At 45.4% G+C, this 19,519-nt stretch overlaps 1 protein-coding gene across 1 annotated transcript in view; it reads right to left on the reverse strand.

Annotated features, from left to right (window-relative positions):
- LOC144692949 (latent-transforming growth factor beta-binding protein 2-like) overlaps nucleotides 1-19,519 on the reverse strand; it is a 662,780-nt gene that overhangs the window by 324,778 nt on the left and 318,483 nt on the right. Inside the window, exons 10-11 of the mRNA XM_078562124.1 lie at nucleotides 16,789-16,911; nucleotides 3,328-3,492 (exon numbers count right to left, since the gene is read on the reverse strand). Of these exons, the coding sequence (XP_078418250.1) occupies nucleotides 3,328-3,492; nucleotides 16,789-16,911 (288 nt within the window). The remainder of the gene's footprint in view (nucleotides 1-3,327; nucleotides 3,493-16,788; nucleotides 16,912-19,519) is intronic.

The raw sequence follows: 19,519 nt of genomic DNA on the forward strand, positions 1-19,519 counted from the left end.
GAACTGTTGATACATTTAACTTTACCATCAACCCTACAGCGCATTAAGGGCAACTCAGCGTTGCCAGTTTAGTGAAGACTGATGTGTGGCAAATACTCTGTAATAAGGAATCTTTCAATAGCCCTCTGAAAAAATACCTTGCTATTTCAAGGTAGATGCAAACCTGAAAAAAGCCCCATTTGCCCCCGTTCCCCCAGGCAGCAGCAGTTCTCTTCCTCTCATCCCCAACCCCATCCATCTCTACCCTCCCCTCTCTCTCTCTCCCCTCCCTCCTCCCTTTTTCCCCTCCTACTCTCCCCTTCCCCTCTTTTCCCTCCCCCATTTACCCCCATTCCCCCAGATTGCAGCAGTTTTTTTCATCTCTCCCCAATCCCCCATCTCTCCCCTCCCCCTCTCTCGCCTCCCTCCTCCCTCTTTTTCCCCTTTGCCTCTAACCTTCCCCTCTTTTCCCATTGCTCTTATTTCCCCGCCTCTCGTCCCCTCCCGCCATCCCCTTCTCCCAGTTTCCCTCCACCCCCTCTTCTTCCTCCCCATTCTTTCACCCTCTCTCCTTTCCCCTTCCCTTTTCCCAGTTCCCTCCCCTCTTTCCCCCCTCTGCCGCCTCATCTTTCCCTCTCCCCTCTTCTCCCCCACCCCCATCCTGTCATTTCCCCTCCCCTTCCCCTCTTTCCCCCTTCTTCCCCTCCACTCTTTCCCCCTTCTTTCCCTCACCCCTTTTTACCCCCTTTCCCCTTTCTTCCCCCTCCCCTCATTACCCCTGCCCCTTCCTTCTCCCTCCCCTCTTCCCCCCACCTGCCCCTCCCCACTTTCCCCCTCCTTCCCCTTCCCCTCTTACCCTACTTTTTCCCTCTCTCCTCATTCCCCCCCCTTATTCCCCTGCCCCTTATTCCCCCTCCTGTCTTTCCCCCTCCACCCCCTTCCCCATTCCTTCCCCTCCTCTCCTATTTCTCCATCTCTTCTCTCCTCCGCTTCCTCTGCTCTCTAACTCCCCTCCTCACCTTCCCCTCTTTCCTCCATCCTTCCCCTCCCCTATTCCTCCCACCTCCCCCTCCCCACTTTCCCCCACCTTCCCCCTCCCCTTTTACCCCACTCCTTCCCCCTCCCCTCATTCCCCCTCCTCCACCCCCTTCCCCACTCCTTCCCGTCCCCTATTTCCCCACCTCTTCTCCCTTCCACTTTCTCTGCTCCCTAACTCCCTTCCTCCCCCCTCTTCTCCCGCTCCTTCCCCTTTCCTCTTTCCCATTTTTTCTTCTGCCCTCCTTCCCCCTCCCCTCCTTTGCCCATTCATCCCCTCCCTTCTTTATCCCCTGACCTCTTCCCCCCTTCTCCTCTGCTCTTTCCCTCCTCGCCCTCACCCCTTTTCTCTTCCCCCTCCCTCTCCCATCTCCCTTCTCTCTCCCTCCTTCCCCATTCCCTCTTCTCCTCCCTCTTCCCCACTCCTCTTTCCCCTCTATCCCTCCCCTCTTCCCTATCTTCCCTCTTACCCCCATTCCTCTCTATCTCCCTCCTTTCTTTCCACTCTTTCCCCTCCCCTCTCTCCCCCTCCTCTCCTTTCTTCCCTTTCCCCTCTCTCCTCTCACCACTTTCTCTCTCTCCTTGCCCCTCTTCCCCTCCCCTCTTTCCCCACTCCCCTCCCCACTTTCCCCCTCCCCCTACTCTCCTCTCTTTGCCCCTCCTCTTTTTTCCCCTCCCCTCTTTCCCACCCTCCCCTCTTCCCCTCCCGTTTCAACCCTCCCCCTTTCCCCCTTCCCTGTTTCACCCCTCCCCCTTTCCCCCTTCCTTGTTTCACCCCTCCCCCTTTCCTCTTTCCCTGTTTCACCCCTCCCCTCTTTCCCACCCTCCCCCTTTTTCCCTCCCTTCTTCCACCCCTCCCCCTTCATCCTCACCCCTTTCCCCTCTTCCATTCCCTCCTCCCCCTTCCCTACCCTCTCCTCTTTTCTCCCTCAAACTCCCCTCTTTCTCCCTTCCTTCTACCCCTCCGCTCTTTATCCCCTGATCTCTTCCCCCTTTCTCGCTCTGCTCTTTCCCTCCTCCCCCTCACCCCTTTTCTCTTCCCCCTCCTTCTCCCGTCTCCCTTCTCTCCCCCTCCTTCCCTATTCCCTCTTCGCCTCCCTCTTCCCCCTCCCCTCTTTCTCCTTCCCCCACCCCTCTTTCCCCTCTTCCCTCCCCTCTTTCCCTCTAACCCTCTTTCCCCCTTCTTCTCCCTCACCTCTTTACACCTCCTTCCCCCTCCACACTTCCCGCTCCCCTCTTTCCCCCTCCTTCCTCCTTCCTCTTTCTCCCTTCCTTCCCCCTTCCCTCTCCCCCCACTTCCCCCTCCCCATTTTCCCCCTCTTCCTCCCATCTAATCCAGCTCGTTCGCCATCCCCTCATTCCCCCTTCCCCCTCCCCTTACTTAAGTGCAGTTTCCCACCCAGTCTCAACTTTTTGGCTGGTGGAATGATTGAACTTCTGTGGGCGAAGCCTGAGAAAGAAGAGATACATCTCGGGTGGGAAGGGGAATGGGGGCATCCATCAAAAGCCGCCTTTTGAAGTTGGATGCCCCCACCTTAAGATCCAGTGGCCTCCTGACTTCCCTGCCCTCCCCGGGCTCTCCACCGAGACCCCGATTGCCCCCTTTGCACCTGCTCAGGCCTTCCTTACCCTCCCTGCCCTCGGAGCCCTTGAACTTACCTGGGCCTCTGTTCTGGCATCCTCTTGAACTTTATCTTCTGTCCACTGCAGCGCTATCACTGCAGAGACTGGTGAGCTCTCTAAGGAGGCACGTCCTCCCAAGTGAGGGGCGGAAGTCCCACTTGCAGCCACTTAATACTCATTCGAGTGTGAATTGGTTACTGGGCACTCGGAATCGGTGGGGATGTGTTCCCTGCTGACTCTTCAGATGGCAGGAAGCAAGATCCCACCATCTGAAAAATTCAGGCCATAATGTTTGTTTCCTGACATATTTTCAGTGTGAGAGAGATTATATTGCAGTGGCATTTCCCAGATGATTTTTACTTGATACTGAGATACAGTTTAAACAATATCAAAACTCATCCAAGAAACAAAAATGTCTTGAGAACAAATTTTGATCAATTGTACTATTTAAATGATCCATTGTGCTTTGAAAAAGAAAACCAACAACTTGACCACTTTGTTTAACACAACATTAAAGGGCATCATCGACTTCATGTGCTTGTGTAGTAATAAATTTTAAATATGAGTAAAATATAACTAGCAGATATAAGTATAGTTCTGATTTATAGCTTCCTATAAATAGACATCCATCTCTTTCGCCTTCAGCTATTTACAGAGAACAGTGATGCAATATGTGCAAAAGATTATTACCTGAGCCAGGAAGTGGACACTTTTCACAGTTTTTACCCCATCCTTTGCCCACACGGCTACAACAGCAGATTTGTTTTGTGATCTGCTGAGAAAGAGGCAGAGAGCAGTTTCTTCTGGACAATGATCTGAAGCAAGTTCCTTTTTCTACTGAAAAAGCTTTGTCCGCTGAAAAGGAAGACAAATTACAAAAATAATTAACAATTTGATTCACAGGAGGATAGCCCAGAAGGCAAATCATCTCCAATCTACAGTTACCTTATACCCTAACATCCCTGAATGACTGATCATTTGTAATCTAGAAACCTGCAATACAGAGAATTACTTTTGTTTCTTTTTTTAATCCAGGTTGAAATAATTTTATAGGCAGTGCCATCAGTGCTCATTGACGTGGCTTTGTACAGTGTTATGGAATGCCTTGTTTGTCTACAGAACAACAGTGACTAAACTTTAAAAATAATAGGTTGTAAACACTTTGGGATGTTCTGAAGACATATAAGCAAGTTTATAAACAGAAATTCTCTTTTGTTCTTTTAAATTATATATTACCTACTTTGAAAATATTGGCAACATTTTTGAAGTAGAACTTTTCCCTGCAGCTCCGTTGCTGCTACCAGTTTCACAATCCTCTGAGAAAGGGAATAGCAAGGGAGGGATGCCAGTATCATCACAGAGTGCCAAGATGTTTAAATCACATGAAGAGGAGAAAGGTATGAGGGTTATTCACCCAGCACTGCTCTTGTACACCTCTTATTTAGTGATCAATTCAAAATAAGCTCTAACAAAGGCCAAGAAGCACGTCTTCAGCTTGCAAGCAAGGAGTTATGCATACCCCAGGAGACTTGGAGCGGAATTTTACAGCAGCGGGATCTTATGCTCCCACCATTGTCAATGGAGTTTAGAATGGTTCACTGCATTTTACGGCCTCGTCCCCGCCAGGACAGGGCTGTAAAATTCCTGCTTTAGTGAGGGGGAAAACAAATATTTTACTATAAAGAAATCATATGTATGCACAATTACATTTTGTCGTGGTTATAAAACAACTGCAAGACACAGTAATTGAGAATGTCAAATGTGCAATTTAAGTAAGTGCAAGTTTTCTTCTTCTCTACTGAGCTCTTACTGGTATGTTGGGTAAATTCACCTTCTCATATGGTATTGAGCAATACAAGCCTAAAAGATCCAGTTCATGCCTTAGGATATCATTTGCCTATACTGTACCAAATATGATGCTTTTACATCCAAAAAGACAAATGAGTAATTTTAACTTAAACCACCTACTGGGAAACTAATATGATTGGTTGGGCTGCCCATTTTACATCTTACCAAATTTAACATTCCATTGAAGTTAAGATGGGGTGTAAAACATGCGGCCTATCAGCTGCCATGAGTTTCTAACAGGACAAAGATAGAATAAAATTACCCCAAAGGAAATATAGAGTTCCTTGAGAGTAATCATAGTTAATCTGATCTCGTCAAGGAAATGAATAGGGGCAGTTGTATTAGACTCGAAGTTGCAGGTTATTGACGAAAATGTGCAGGCACGAGGGTTCTAAATTTTCATTACGACAGATCTGAAGTAAAGTGTGAGGCGAGATTTGATTCCTAAGCTATATACTAGTATTGGAGAATACATTTGAAGTCAATGGACGGAATTTAATCCATCCCACCATAGCAGGAACCATGGCAGGCTCACTTAATCACAGGAGAGGTGATGAGTCAATCTCCCGGCAGCAGCAAAACCTCCTTCAATTAAGTTGGAGGGCGGACGGATCTGACATGGGATTCCAGTGGCGTAGTGGTATTGTCACTGGACTGGTAATCCAGAGACACAGCGTTATGCTCGGGGGCCCAGGTTAGAATCCCACCATGGCAGATGGTGTAATTTGAATTCAATAAAAATCTGGAATTAAATGTCTAATAATCACCGTGAAACCATTGCCAATTGTCGTAAAAACCCATCTGGCTCACTAATGTCCTTTAGGGAAGGAAATCTGCCATCCTCACCTGGCCTGGCCTACATTGTGACTCCAGATCCGCATTAATGTGGATGACTCTTAAATGCCCTCTGAAAAGACCTAGCAAGCTACTCAGTTGTATCAAATCGGTAAAAAGCCAATAAAAAGGAATGAAACCAGACAGATCACCTGGCATTGACCTAGGCACCGGAAACGACAACGGCAAACTCAGCCATGTTTACCCTGCAAAGGCCTCCTTACTAACATTTGGGGCTTGTGCCAAAGTTGGGAGAGCAGCCTGACTTAGTCATACTCATGGAATCATGCATTACAAATCATGTCCCAGACACCACCATCACATTTGGGAGGGAGCTGCCCTGGGAGCCTTCAACATCAACTCCGACCCCCAAGAGGTCTCATGGCATCAGGTCAAACATGGGCAAGGAAACCTCCTGCTGATTATGATCTACCACCCCGCCTCAGCTGATGAATCGGTACTCCTCCATGTTGAACAACACTTTTTCTATCCATTCATGGGCTGTGGGCTTCGCTGGCTGGGCCAGCATTTATTGTCCACCCCTAGTTGTCATTGAGAAGGTGATGGTGAGCTACCTTCTTGAACCACTGCAATCCATGTGGTGTAGGTACACCCACAGTGCTACCTACACCACATGGACTGCAGCGGTTCAAGAAGGGAGCTCACCACCACCTTCTCAAGGGTAATTAGGGGTGGGCAATAAATGCTGGCCCAGCCAGTGAAGCCCACATCCCATGAATGAATATAAAAAAAATGGTGTTCAACATGGAGTACTTGGAGGAAGCACTGCAGGTGACAAGGGTGCAGAATGTACTTTGGGTGGGGGACTTCAACGTCTACAACCAAGAGTGGCTCGGTATCACTGCCACAGGCCGAGCCCTTAAAGGACACAGCTGCTAGACTGGGTCTGCGGTAGGTGGTGAAGAAACCAACAAGAGGGAAAAACATACTTGACCTCATCCTCACCAACCTGTCTGCTGCAAATACATCTGTCCAGGTCAGTATCGGTAGGAATGACCACCATGCAGTCCTGGTGGAGACCAAGGCCTGTCTTCACATTGAGAATACCCTCCATCGAGTTACATGGAACTACCACTGTGCTAAATGGGATAGATTTCGTGAAGATCTAGCAATTCAAGACTGGGCATCGATAAGGCGCTGAAGGCCATCAGCAGCAGCAGAATTGGATTCAGGTACAGTCTGTTATCTCATAGCTCAACATATGCCCCACTCTACCATTACAACCAAGTCAGGGGAACAACCCTGGTTCAATGAAAAGCGCAGGAGGGCATGCCAGGAGCAGCAAAGACATACTTAAAAATGAGGTGTCAATCTGATGAAGCTACAACACAGGACTACTTGCATGCCAAACAGCATAAGTAGCAAGTGATAGACAGAGCTAGGCGATTCCACAACCAACGGATCAGATCTAAACTCTGCACTGCTGCCACATCCATTCATGAATGGTGGTGGACAATAAAACAGCTCACTGGAGGAGGAGGCTCCATAAATATCTCCATCCTCAATGATGGAGAAGACCAGCACATCAGAGCAAAAGATATGGCTGAAACATTCGCAACAATCTTCAGCCAGAAATGCTGAGTGGATGAACCATCTCGGCCTCCTCCAGAGGTCCCCAGTATCGCAGATGCCAGTCTTCAGCCAATTCAATTCACTCCATGTGATATCAATAAACGGCTGAAGACATTGGAGACTGCAAAGACTATGGACCCTAACAATATTCTGGCAATAGTACTGAAGACTTGTGCTCCAGAACTTGCCACGCCCCTAGCCAAGCTATTCCACTACAGCTTCAACACTGGCATCTACCCAGCAATGTGGAAAATTGCCAAGTATGTCCTGTACACAAAAAGCAGGAAAAATCCAACCCAGTCAATTACCGCCCTACCAGTCTACTCACCATGATCAGTACAGTGGTGGAAGGGGTCATTAACAGTGCTATCAAGAGGCACTTGCTTAGCAATAACCTGCTCACTGACGCTCAGTATGGGTTCTGCCAGGGACAGTCAGCTTCTGACCTCATTACAGCTTTGGTTGAAACATGGACAAAAGAACTGAACTCGAGGTGAGTTGAGAGTGACTGACTTTGACATCAAGGCAGCATTTGACCAAGTGTGGCATCAAGGAGCCCTAGCAAAACTGGAGTCAACGGTAATTGGGGGAAAACTCTTTGCTGGTTGGAGTCATACCTAGCACAAAAGAAGATGGTTATGATTGTTGGAGGTCAGTCATCTCAGCTCCAGGACATCAGCTGCAGAATTTCCTCAGAGTAGTGTCCTAGGCCCAACCATCTTCAGCTGCTTCATCAATGAACTTCCATTCATCATAAGGTCAGAAGTAGGGCTATTCGCTGATGATTGCACCATGTTCAGAACCATTCATGACTCCTCAGATACTGAAGCAGCCCATGTCCAAATGCAACAAGATCTGGACAATATCCAGGCTTGGGCTGACAAGTGGCAAGTAAAATTCACACCACACAAGTGCAAGGCGATGTCCATCTCCAACAAGAGAGAATCTAACCATCGCCCCTTGACATTCAATGGCATTACCATCGCTGAATCCCACACTATCAACATCCTGGGGGTTACCATTGACCAGAAACTGAACTGGACTAGCCATATAAATACTGTGGCTATAAGAGCAGGTCAAAGACTAGGAATCCTGCGGTGAGTGACTCACCTCCTGACTCCCCAAAGCTTTTCTACAAGGCACAAGTCAGGAGTTTGATTGAAAACTCTCCACTTGCTTGGATGAATGCACCTCCAATAACACTCAAGAAACTTGACACCATCCAGGACAAAGCTGCCTGCTTGATTGGCACCCCACCCACAAACATCTACTCCCTCCACCACTGATGGACAGTGGCAGCAATGTGTACCATCTACAAGATGCACTGCAGAAACTCGCCAAGACTCCTTAGGCAGCGCCTTCCAAACACATGATTGCTACCATCTAAAGGACAAGATAGGCAGATACATAGGAACGCACCACCTGGAAGCTCCCCTCCAAGCCACTCACCATCCAGACTTGGAATTATATCACCGTTCCTTCATTGTTGCTGGGTGAGAACCCTAGAACCCCCTTCCTAACAGCATATATCTACACCACAGGGACAGCAGTAGTTCAAGAAGGCAGCTCACCACCACCTTCTCAAGGGCACTAGGGGTCGGCAATAAATGCTGGCCTAGCCAGCAATGCCCACATCCCATATATGAGTTTAAAAAATTGTGTTTTTGCATATATCCAATGTATAAGTCGACCCCCTTTTCAGCCATGAAATGTTATACTCACATTAGTAGTCAGCCTTGATTTTTCATTCCACAAATGCATATTTCACTCAACATATAACTTCTGCACCAGGGATTGAGCAGGCAATGCAAGCAGTATTGGGAAAGTGAGCAGGAGTTTAAGATATGCCCACACACAGCTGGCCCCACGTGGCGATCATCAAAGAGAAATAAGTTTTCCATCAAAATGAATGAAGTTACGAAGCTGGTTTCAAGCTAAAAGTTGTAACATTTGCTTAACTCGTCAAGTAATTGTGCTGCAGTGAGGGAATTCAATGTTAGTGAAAAACTGGTGTGGGGATGGAAGGAGGAAGAATTTGCTCTGAAGAAAATGCTAAACGCACATCAGAACAGGGACCAGCCACTGGCCTGGGCTTGAGAGGCTTGTTTCAGAACAGGTCCTTGAACATCATCGGAATGGTTACATCATCACTAGAAATGCAATATGTATAGATGCACTTAAGTGAACGAAATCAAACCCTGAATTCAGCAAAGGTTCAGAGCAACTGCTAGCTGGTGTGGCCGCATTATGGAATTAAAATATCTAGTGTTATGGCAGAAGACCAAGATCGCTCAGAGACTTCTAAAAGAACTTGATGTCAAAATTACCAGCTTCCAGCAATTCATCATCAGACAATGGCAAAATATACAAATACCCTTAATGCCACATCAGCAACATGGATGAAACGTTGATGAATTTTGATATGCCCAGCAACCGAACTGTGGAGTGGAAAGTTTCGGAAATAGTTCGAGTGAAAACCACAGGACATGAGAAGGTAAGGTTCGTGGTGGTACCAGCCTGCGTGGCCAATGGACCAAAACTGAAACCTACGCCAATTTTCAAATGTAAAGCCATGCCGAATATCATGTTCCCTGTACGAGTTTATGTGCATGTCCGTGACAACAGTTGGATGGATGAGGATGGAGTGAAGTTATCGATTGATAATGTGTGGAACAGGCGTCCCAGTGGCCTACATAAAGAATGCAGCTTATTAGTGTGGGACATGTTCAGATCCCATATAACCAATGAGATCATGAGAGGCCTGTTAAGAAATAACACCCACATTGCAGTTATATCACGGGGTCTAAAATCCATAGTTCAACCCTTTGGATGTGTGTCTCAAGAAGCCATTCAAGGACCAAGTCATGCCGAATGGAATAGGTGGATGGTTGATGAAGAAGAAACCTTCACAAAAGAGCAGAAATATGCTCGCTTCCCCACTTGATGTTTTGTGTGGTTTCAACATCTAATCATGGAATGCTTTTAGTGCACAAAATGTCGTCAGATCATTCAAAAAATGTGGAATATCCAATTCAATGGATGGAGAGGAAGCTGATTTGCTGTGGATTCTGAATTGAAAGCGCCACATCTGATCCTGAGTGGGATCCTTATGATGATGCCATAGCCAAAGTGTCTCAGAAAGAATTTGATGAACTCTTTCCTGGATGCGAACTTTTTGTCCCAGCTGTAAACCTGACAATTCTGTACCTGCATTTTTATCATGCACGTTGGTCATCTTCTCTTGTAGTTTTAAATGCTGCTGTCTAGTTTTTGAGAGAGTAGAATGGGTAAGAGTAGACAAATTGGTACACACTGGTCTGCCAAACGTGAACTCTGCCGGTGATAGAATAGTTGCAATTAAAGGTGTTGCTCTCAGATGTAACATTGCAAAGTGTAGATCTTGCTTGGTCTGTCTACATTTGAGAATTAGGGATTTCACTGTGTGAATCATTCATTCAACTAGGCCGTTGGATCTAGGGTAATGAGGGGAAGTAGTAGCGTGATCGATATTCCACTTCTCACACATATCCTGAAATGGGTTACTAATAGATTGCAGACTATTATCCATAATGATCTCTCTAGGCACACCAAATAAACCTCATGTACACGTTTCTGACGGGATATCAGATGGTCGTTCTTATTGCTTGAAGGTACCCATTATGTACTGTCTACTTGGATCAGTGCACGGCTCTTTGTAGCTGTATCAGCCTTTTCTCTAGTGAACTGCTGCTGCCAATGGCCATATGCTTTGCAGAATTGCTGGAAAGTTGGGCATTTCCTTGGTGCATGCAGAAGGCCACACCTTTCACATGGCTTGCTAAGTTTGGGTGTTCTTGTGAGCGTGTCAACAATCTGGGTTGTACTTAGGACCTGTAAGCTTCGTCAACCTGCGATGATCACTTCATACTTATATTCTTCCTTGAGTAGCACTTTGATGCTGTACATTTTGAGCTTGTCTAGCAGGTCTTTCTGGAACGCTTCCATGGGAGTGGATGAGATCACCACACAACAATTATGTCCGTTAGCTCTCCATCTAAAAAATCACAGTATGTACCCTTTTCTCTTCATCTGTTGACAAAGTGGTCTATGGGTTCTGTAGGCTGTTGTTGAAAGGACATGAACTCTAGTTGATGAATACGGAGGTTTAACCTGACACTGAACCGGTCTTCCAACGTAGTCCATGTCTGTTGGGGATCCTTTAGCTCTTCTGCTGTTGATGCTGACATATTCAACCTGTGTAGACCTTCATTCCCAATTGCTAGGCGAATTTTTATGGCTTGCTTGTCTAGTTCAGACACAACTGAATCAAGAAACCATAGCAATGTATGCTGTTTAAACATTTTAAATTTGGATGGTAGGTCAGATGCATCCCAATTCAAACTGAGCAATTTTGTGAACATTTTGACAATATCACTTTGATCTTCCTTCTCTGATAGTACCTGGGATGAGTGTCACTGTAGCTACTTTTGTGCGCTTTTCCAAAGCTCCGCTCGTTATAATCGCAACCTTCTCTGGCTCAATTTTTATGACGTTTTTTGTGTGATTGACTCTCCCTGGCTCACTATTGATCCAGCCCACACCCTGGTCACTTGCCATTCCTGACTGAGCTAACCCGATGCTGGTCCTCTCGATGCACTGTCCCCAATCACTGAAGTAACAGGCTATGCACTGCAATCTCACTACAGGGGATCCATCTGCTTACCAGCTCTTTACTTGAACACATCCCAACACTGTGTCTGCAAAGCTTTGCTGTGCAGTCAGCATGCTGCGGTTTCAACACTTTCCAACGCTGCAATGTTGCCGTCTGACCAAAACCGAGGGTCGTCTCATGCCATGTAGCATGTTCTAAGGCTGTTCACCATTCATACCTGTACTTAATCTTGCTGCTATGCTGTTTGCCAACCGCTGAACAACACATTGTAATTTTATACTGATATAAAAAGCACCAATCACTCATAAGGAATTGTGTAAAAATGTTGAGGGTTCATTTATTTAAACTAGGCACATGAGAACATATATACATGGATAGAAAGCTTGAAGACATCGTGAGCAGAATTGTGTGCTGTGTGCTCTACTCACAGGCCCAAATTAAACTACATGCACACTTCCCTTCTGGTGATGGCATGCTGTTTTCCCTTAAAGGCATATTACAACAGTGGGGGTCTTTCATGTCCATCGCCAAGAGCGGCTGAGTATCACCACCACTGACTAAATTGGCCGAGTCCTGAAGGTTATATCTGCCAGAATGGGCCTGTGGCAGCTTGTGAGAAAAATCAACATGAGGAAAAACTTACTTGATCTCGTCGTCACCAACCTACCTGTCACAGATGCACCTGTCCATTACACTATTGGTAGGAGTAACCTTGTGGAGACAAAGCCCCATCTTTGCACAGAGGACACCCTCCATCACATTATACAAGTCCCAAAAAGCAACACTGCAAAATGGAATTGCTCTGCCTCTTTGACAAGCAGTCTAAAGGCTCATGCAGGGTAAGAATTTTAGAAGCCCCTCTTGCTGATAGGCCTAACTCCATTAGAAGGTAACTATGCAAAATTCACATGGCTGGTCTCATGAAATTCGGTGAGGTTGGTTCAATATAACTTCTGCTGTGGTCCATTCCTGCATAACATTTACCTTCATAATTTTAATTTTAAAGGATTTATTACTTGGTAGTATTTATGTGCTGCATCTTTATATCCACATCTTTATATCCTTTGAACAACAGCCCTTAGCTCTGAAAATCATTCTGTGAGTTAGAAGTAAGCTGTTACATAGTGCAAACAACCTACAAACACAAGCATCAAGGAAGGAATTTCAACACTGCAACTTTCACAAAGAGAAAGTCAGAGAGAGTTGAGGCTGCACTTTAATATTCAGAAGTGATTGCTGAAAGAAGAACATCAGGTCATGTGTGCCATTTGAACCAGGGCACAACTGAGGGGCGAATGGTCTCAAATCCTGTCAGAGAAGGTAGCGGAAGGCATCTTCCAGGCTGGGGGAGACACTTTTTAAAGGGTCCTTTTGGGTCAAGAGTGTTCCTTCTGAGGTCAGAAAGATACATACGACTTCCACTGACTCAGCGCCTATTGTGATCGGGACCTTCTTGATCCCGATGCTATTCCTCACTTAGCTTGCTGAGAATCATTTCAGTTGGCCCTCAAAGGCCATCATGTTCTCCTAAATTTGATTATGCCTATCAGCAATGGAGTTATTCTCAGTACTTTCAATTGGGAGTCAGTATCGAAGCATTCAAATGAGGCCTGGAAGCTAAAGTACAGAGATCAATCTGTGATGTGCCCATTTATCAAGCACATTTAGCAATAGCTTGGCCTGTGCTCAATCTACACAGACACGGAGCCTAGTACTAAGTTTGTCAGGGTGACCTTTTTGGATATCACAGACAGCCACCTAAAACAGGAAATTGGGACCTGCTGGAAGAACCCACTACAAAAGTAACTGATGGGCGGGCAGGTACCAGGATTATTCTTTAGAGGCTCTTGTGGCCTCCAACTAAAGTATATTAAAAACATTTTCAATCTTTTGGTCTGAGCCAAGTGAATCAGCAGTACTCCCCCCATAACTCTACAATCCTTGTGATCAACTCCTTCCACTTGTCCGCTCAACTTTCCCCTCCCAGTACTTACCCAAGAACCTTTGATGGCAAGAAATTCCAGAATTGATTTTTCTGGTCACACAGGCTGCCTGTGGAAGTTTGCCTTATATATGCAAATGAAGTCCAATATCAATTCCTGGTGATCCTCAGGTCTCTTGATCAGGTACTTGTTGCTTCCAGTTTGGACCTTTAAATAAGCCCAGATTAAAATTTACATCCAAATTCTCAGCCTCACATTGTGACGCTTGCTGTTCCATTTGGCTCCTGCACCCTTCAATCCCTGTCACGGGCTAAGCTGTCTTTGCAAATCAGGGTCAGGCAATGTAGAGGGAGATGGCTGCTGAGGTCATCTTGCAAAGAGTGTTCCGTGCCTGAATCTCTTTAATGATTTCACTAGGCTGGTCAAAGTAAGGTAAGGCATGAGTGTCCACATGGATGCTAAAATACTGCTGGAAGCATTACTTACCTCCACACTACCAAGAGCCACATAAACTCCAAAATGAAATGAATGAGACTCTTAACAGGCACAAGAGACCCCTTGCCATTCTCCACATGGGTGCATTTCCTTTCCTTCCCTTCCACTGTCCCATATCACATTTCCTGAAAAAGGATGAGACCTAATGGAATGCTCGCAAGAAGTACAGGGGTATTGGTAGACACTTAGGATGAAAATATATTGTGAATTAGGTCACTACATCTAAATCTTGCTGTTCTTTGCATAAGAGAAATGTTCAAAAACCAGGGCAAAAGTCATGGGAGAAGAAAGGCTAGTGTCAAGTTGTTCAGTAGGCAAGAGGAGGATGCTGCAATATCTGGGCAGACACACTTGTCCTGAAAGGCGTTATATAAATGTGTGTTGTTCTTTCTTTACTTACCAATCTGCCTCTACACCTCCCGAAAACTGGAGGTTTTCTTTTAATGGTAGCAGAAGAGACTCAGAGATGAAGGAAGGATTTTCTATTCAGTCACATCTAAGGTCATAAAAAGGTTATTTGGTTGGTCCTACTAGGTCTTCTCCCTCATGTAATGACTCAGGGAATAATTATCTCTACTTCAGGGGCTATCTACAATCTCCTACACTCCCTAAAATTATCAGAGACAGTGACAGTAAGAAATAAAATCTTCTGCTGGTTTACTGGACATGTCTCCCACCAGTATTTACATGTAAGGGTTGGGCTAGGGCAATTGATGGCTGTTCCAACATGGGTACAAGGAGGGAGGGAAAGTGAGGTTAGGGTGGAAACATAGTAGTCGACTTTGCCACCTGATTTTTCCACCTTTTCCACTATCACACTCAATTTAGGCAGGATGGTGATTCAGTCCCTCACTGTAAGCCAATGTTATGGATCTTAGGAACAGGTAACATTGATTTTAACTTAAATGCATCAGAAACAAAATAAAAACTGTGGACAAAAATAATAAGTTTTATTGTCACAATACCTTCTACTACCAGCTGACCTAGAGCCAACTGCCACCAATGTGCAATATGACCAGAGGCAATTAAGGCCACTATAATTCAGAACTCGGACTTATTTCAAGCTACCACACGGAACATCGGTAACATTAATCATACCATAGTTCATAAGTACATCAAGTAGGTATTTTGTAGCCTGTTTGCCAAAGCAAACAAATTCACAACTTTCACCCTGGAAACCTGGTATCATAATGAAAGGGCTTGCAACCTGGTTCATATTGTAAGATTTGTACGAGACCAGGGAATTAATGATGGCTAATTTAGTGACTCAGGCTCCAATATTTTACCCATTGACCTTCAGGAAAGAGATTACACTTCATTAGTTTTGAAACAGTGACCAATAACAGTCACTTGCCAGACAGCAGTCATGTTAAGACATTCATCAGTGCCTGGGCTATTTGAAGAAGAAAGCAAACTAGAAAGCTGGTTTCTAAGAGACCCCAAGACTGCTTTCTTCATTTCTGGCTTATAGAACCATTGAGACATTATGGCCCCTGTAGCTATTTTCAAACACAATGTCCCTAAATTTCTGTGGATTTTCCACTGCACTCTTGCCATTAGACATAATCAGTGTAAAGGCCTAAAAATTAAGGTTGGGAACGGGATCTTAGCCTTCACCACCAGTTTCCACGGGACCTTATTTGGGCAGAAAACATGGGTACCCACATCAGAGGGAGTGTATCTGGGCAGGTGCCTCCAACGCTGTGAGTTTCCCTGGTTCCAGCCTGGGATTTATTAGATAGCTTTTACACAAATGAGAGGAAAAAACACACACACCAGCTTGCTTGCCTGGATGCTTGAATATTCCTTTCAAGGACTGTCCCTCTTTATGGAGGGGAGAGTGGAGATTGGGGTTTTTGTGCTCTTTAATGAGGTGGATATTCATCCATAATTCTTTCCCCTGCTAAGACAGGCACCTGAGATGCATCTTGGTAGGGCAGTGCCAGCCAAGAATTTTTAGACTAGGAAAGCTATCTCTGATCCGCAGAGTCAGTAACAAGGCATGCAGCACTTACATTGAGATTAGTTACCACAAATATTTGGAGTAAATATAGGAAACTTTAGCATTGGACTGGAAAGTTTATTCCAAAAGTTTTATTAAGGGGTTCATTACATGTAATATGTAACATGGCCTAGACATTCCGAGGGCCTTGTTCCACTGGTATGAATGCAGAATAAAACCCAATGAAACCCTTGTCTCAAAGGTCAGGGGCCCCACCCTAAATTACGGGAAAGGGGATTTGCACATCTGGGATAGGCTGCCAACTCCTTCACAGACGCATTAATGACCCAATCCAATCAACAATTCTAAGGCCAAGGAGTATCTTACCACAACACCTGAATTCCCACCTACCCTCCTGAAGCACTGAAGAGTTGAAGAAATTTTTATTTTCAAATGTTGAATGGTCTTTGACTCCTACTGGGGCCCACAGCCCTCTAACTAAATTTAAAAGCCCAGCCAAACCCTGATGTACTGTTAGCAGAATTGGTTCTTACCCATATTCCAGCCTCCCCTGGGCAAAAATGGGGCCTCCAACCATGTAAATTTCCAAGGCTTAAGTTTTGTATTAAAGATATATACCTCAAACACAAGCTATATTTAAACTGTATTTACAAAATATTTTCTGTGTAACATTTTCACAGATGTGCTGTTGGATCATTTCTTTTAATATAATATGCATTGTCAAAACTGGATGATAATTTGAGATGATCAACATATGCCTGCCTTAACAGTATCCAGACTTGTAACTGATTTATATGGCATAGGATCATCAGATTATTACTTACAGATGCAATGGCTCCTCGATGTATCCATCATATACCCAGGCTTACAGGTACATCTGTAGCTACCTCTGGTGTTCAAACAGTTAGCATTTTGACACATTCCTGACATCAGGCATTCATTGATATCTGGGATGAAGAGAGACCATTTTATTATTAGGCACAAAAGAATCAATCATGTCCAGGTAAAGTCTTAAGACAAAACCTTAAAACAAATGATATGAGATTGGCAAATCTCTATAATGAGCAAACCTGAAGACATTGAGTTAAGAGATATATCAGCACAACCTGTACTGAGTAATCCCAAACTCCTCTTAATAAAACAGAAGCATTTCTGTCAGTGGGCAAAGCCTATCTAAATCTTGTTCTGCATGTCTAGTACCTTTTCAAGAAATAAAACGCAAAGAAACTCTGCTCCCCACCACAAAATAACCTCACTAAACATTAGCAAGAATGAACACTTTCACAAGTTGTGAAGATAATACAAACTTACATTGTGCTTCAGCAGCCAACACTCATGATTCCAAAAATCCACAACATGACACCAGAGGGACATCTTCATCTATACCACCTCTACCTTAAACATCAACTGGACAGAATTCAAAATCTTCCGGGGGAAACTGCACACCTTTTACAGGCCCACTTATCCTACCACTAATTTCGATGGAAAGAAAATCTGGTGTGTTGTTTGTAGTGTGCGATCCTCTCTGCCAGATTTGCTTATCTGCACTCTGCCCAGAGAATGCTTAACATCTTGGAGATAAATATGAACATCTACTCCATGTTTCTCTGTTGGGGCCAATAGATCAGTCAGAATAAAAGCAAAACACTGCGGATGATGGAAATCTGAAATAAAAACAGAAAATGCTGGAAAAACTCAGCTGGTCTGGCAGCACCTGCAGATGGAGAAACAGAGTTAACGTTTTGAGTCCGTATGAAGAAGAATCACACGGACTCTAAACGTTGGCCGGAATTCTCCCATCCTGTCCGCAGTGGGTTTTGTGGTGGGTGGGACCGGAGAATCCAGCGGCAGGCAAAAAGTCGCAAATTCACCGTCGCAAAAACAATTTGCAATTATCCCGACGGTGTGTTCATGGCGGGTCGGGTATCCTGCCAACTCATGGTGCGAATTTCATTTGCATTAATCAGCATGTCACTGATACTCGTTAAAACATCTTGCCATGCCTTCCAATCTTCCATCATGCCAGCGGGAAATTATGTTGGCCTCAAATCCATTTGAAAAGGGGTGGCATGCACAAGTTGGACCTCAGTTCGCTGGTAACTTCGAGGTGAGTAGAACATACCTTCCATAGCGCTGCGCCCATCTTGTTGTGATGAATGCCACTCTGTTGGGGCTGTGGGGTTGGACTGTCCCTTCTCTTTGTTTTCGTTATCCCGAGGAACACCACTGTGCTGTGGTACTCATCCACTTTCAGAGACTAGCACTTCAACCAGGGGTGCACTTTGAGGCGAGGGCCGGATTGACGAACACCATGAGGGCAACAGGGAGGGAAGGTGTTAGAATGGCAGTGAGTGGGAAGGGCAAACATGATGGGGGCAACGGGGAGGGCTGGATGTGGAATGGGAGTGAAAGGGAAAGGCAAACAAGATGGGGACCTTTCTGGGGTCGCCCTCTAACTTCTTGTTGCTGCTGGAGTGAGCAGGAGTCTGCTTAGAAAGAAAGGAGGACTACCTCCTTGCAATGAAAGCCACTTAAATCCAGTGTTTCATTAGCACTGTTAAAGGGCTACTCAGAACTCAGTGGCGACACATCACAGTCGCTGCATCTCAACAGTAACATACAGAAATGTAGAATTTAGGAATGCAGGCAATAGTGAAGGAGGCACATCTGTATCATATATGGCATTCTATCAATGAAGGCCTATCACATGTTTACCAGATGTGACACTCCTAGTGGCCCAAAGGGCATCCACTATTGACCATGAGCAACTGATTGGTCACTAATATGCCACATCAGAGATTGGAGCACAGAGCTAGGTTGGGTCACTCATCTCACTTAAACTTTAGCATTCTACGCAGGGGTCAAGATGTTACATCTGCGATGCCAGCTTGGTCACCTCGATGTGTGTGCTAGTATCTCAGCGACGAGGTGGCATCAGCCACCATGCAAGTAGGGCAGGCACAACTATGGACCCTTTTAGTCTCCAAACATGTCATCTTCTGAGCTTCACTTTCTTGCCCCTTGAATCATTAATGTCTTCAATGTTTACTTTCAGAGAGAAGGCAAAAGCAGATGTGGATCCAGGGCTCACTTTGACAGGGCCCTAATGCATTGGAGGAGGCGAAGGAGGGAGAAGTGACTCTGTGCGCAGTTCCAGCAGGAGGGACATGGAAAAGTGGAGCCACAGCATAAACAGGAAGGTCAGGAAGAGACACCCGGATAAACAGGGGTGACTCATCAGACCTAGGGCTTATTGTCCAAGAGTCTCCTATTTACAAATGAGTGAGAGGCAATGCGGTGTACATCTGCACCTGAGATCTGGAACATCACAAATGCCACATTCTTCGTGAAGACCTGATGCCTTGTGGAGTTGGAGGATATTCCCCTTCCAGTGGCTTTGAAGGTGACTACTGCACTCAATTTCTTGGCCTCTGGTTCTTTCCAAGGATCAGGTGACCTGTTTGGCATCTCTCAGTCCACAACACATCGTTACATAAAGGAGGTTACAGATGCCCTTTACAGGAAGGCCCTTCAATATGTCAGATTTGCTCTGGA

Source organism: Cetorhinus maximus, chromosome 18 (genome assembly GCF_964194155.1).
Source record: "Cetorhinus maximus chromosome 18, sCetMax3.hap1.1, whole genome shotgun sequence".
Taxonomy (NCBI): domain Eukaryota; kingdom Metazoa; phylum Chordata; class Chondrichthyes; order Lamniformes; family Cetorhinidae; genus Cetorhinus; species Cetorhinus maximus.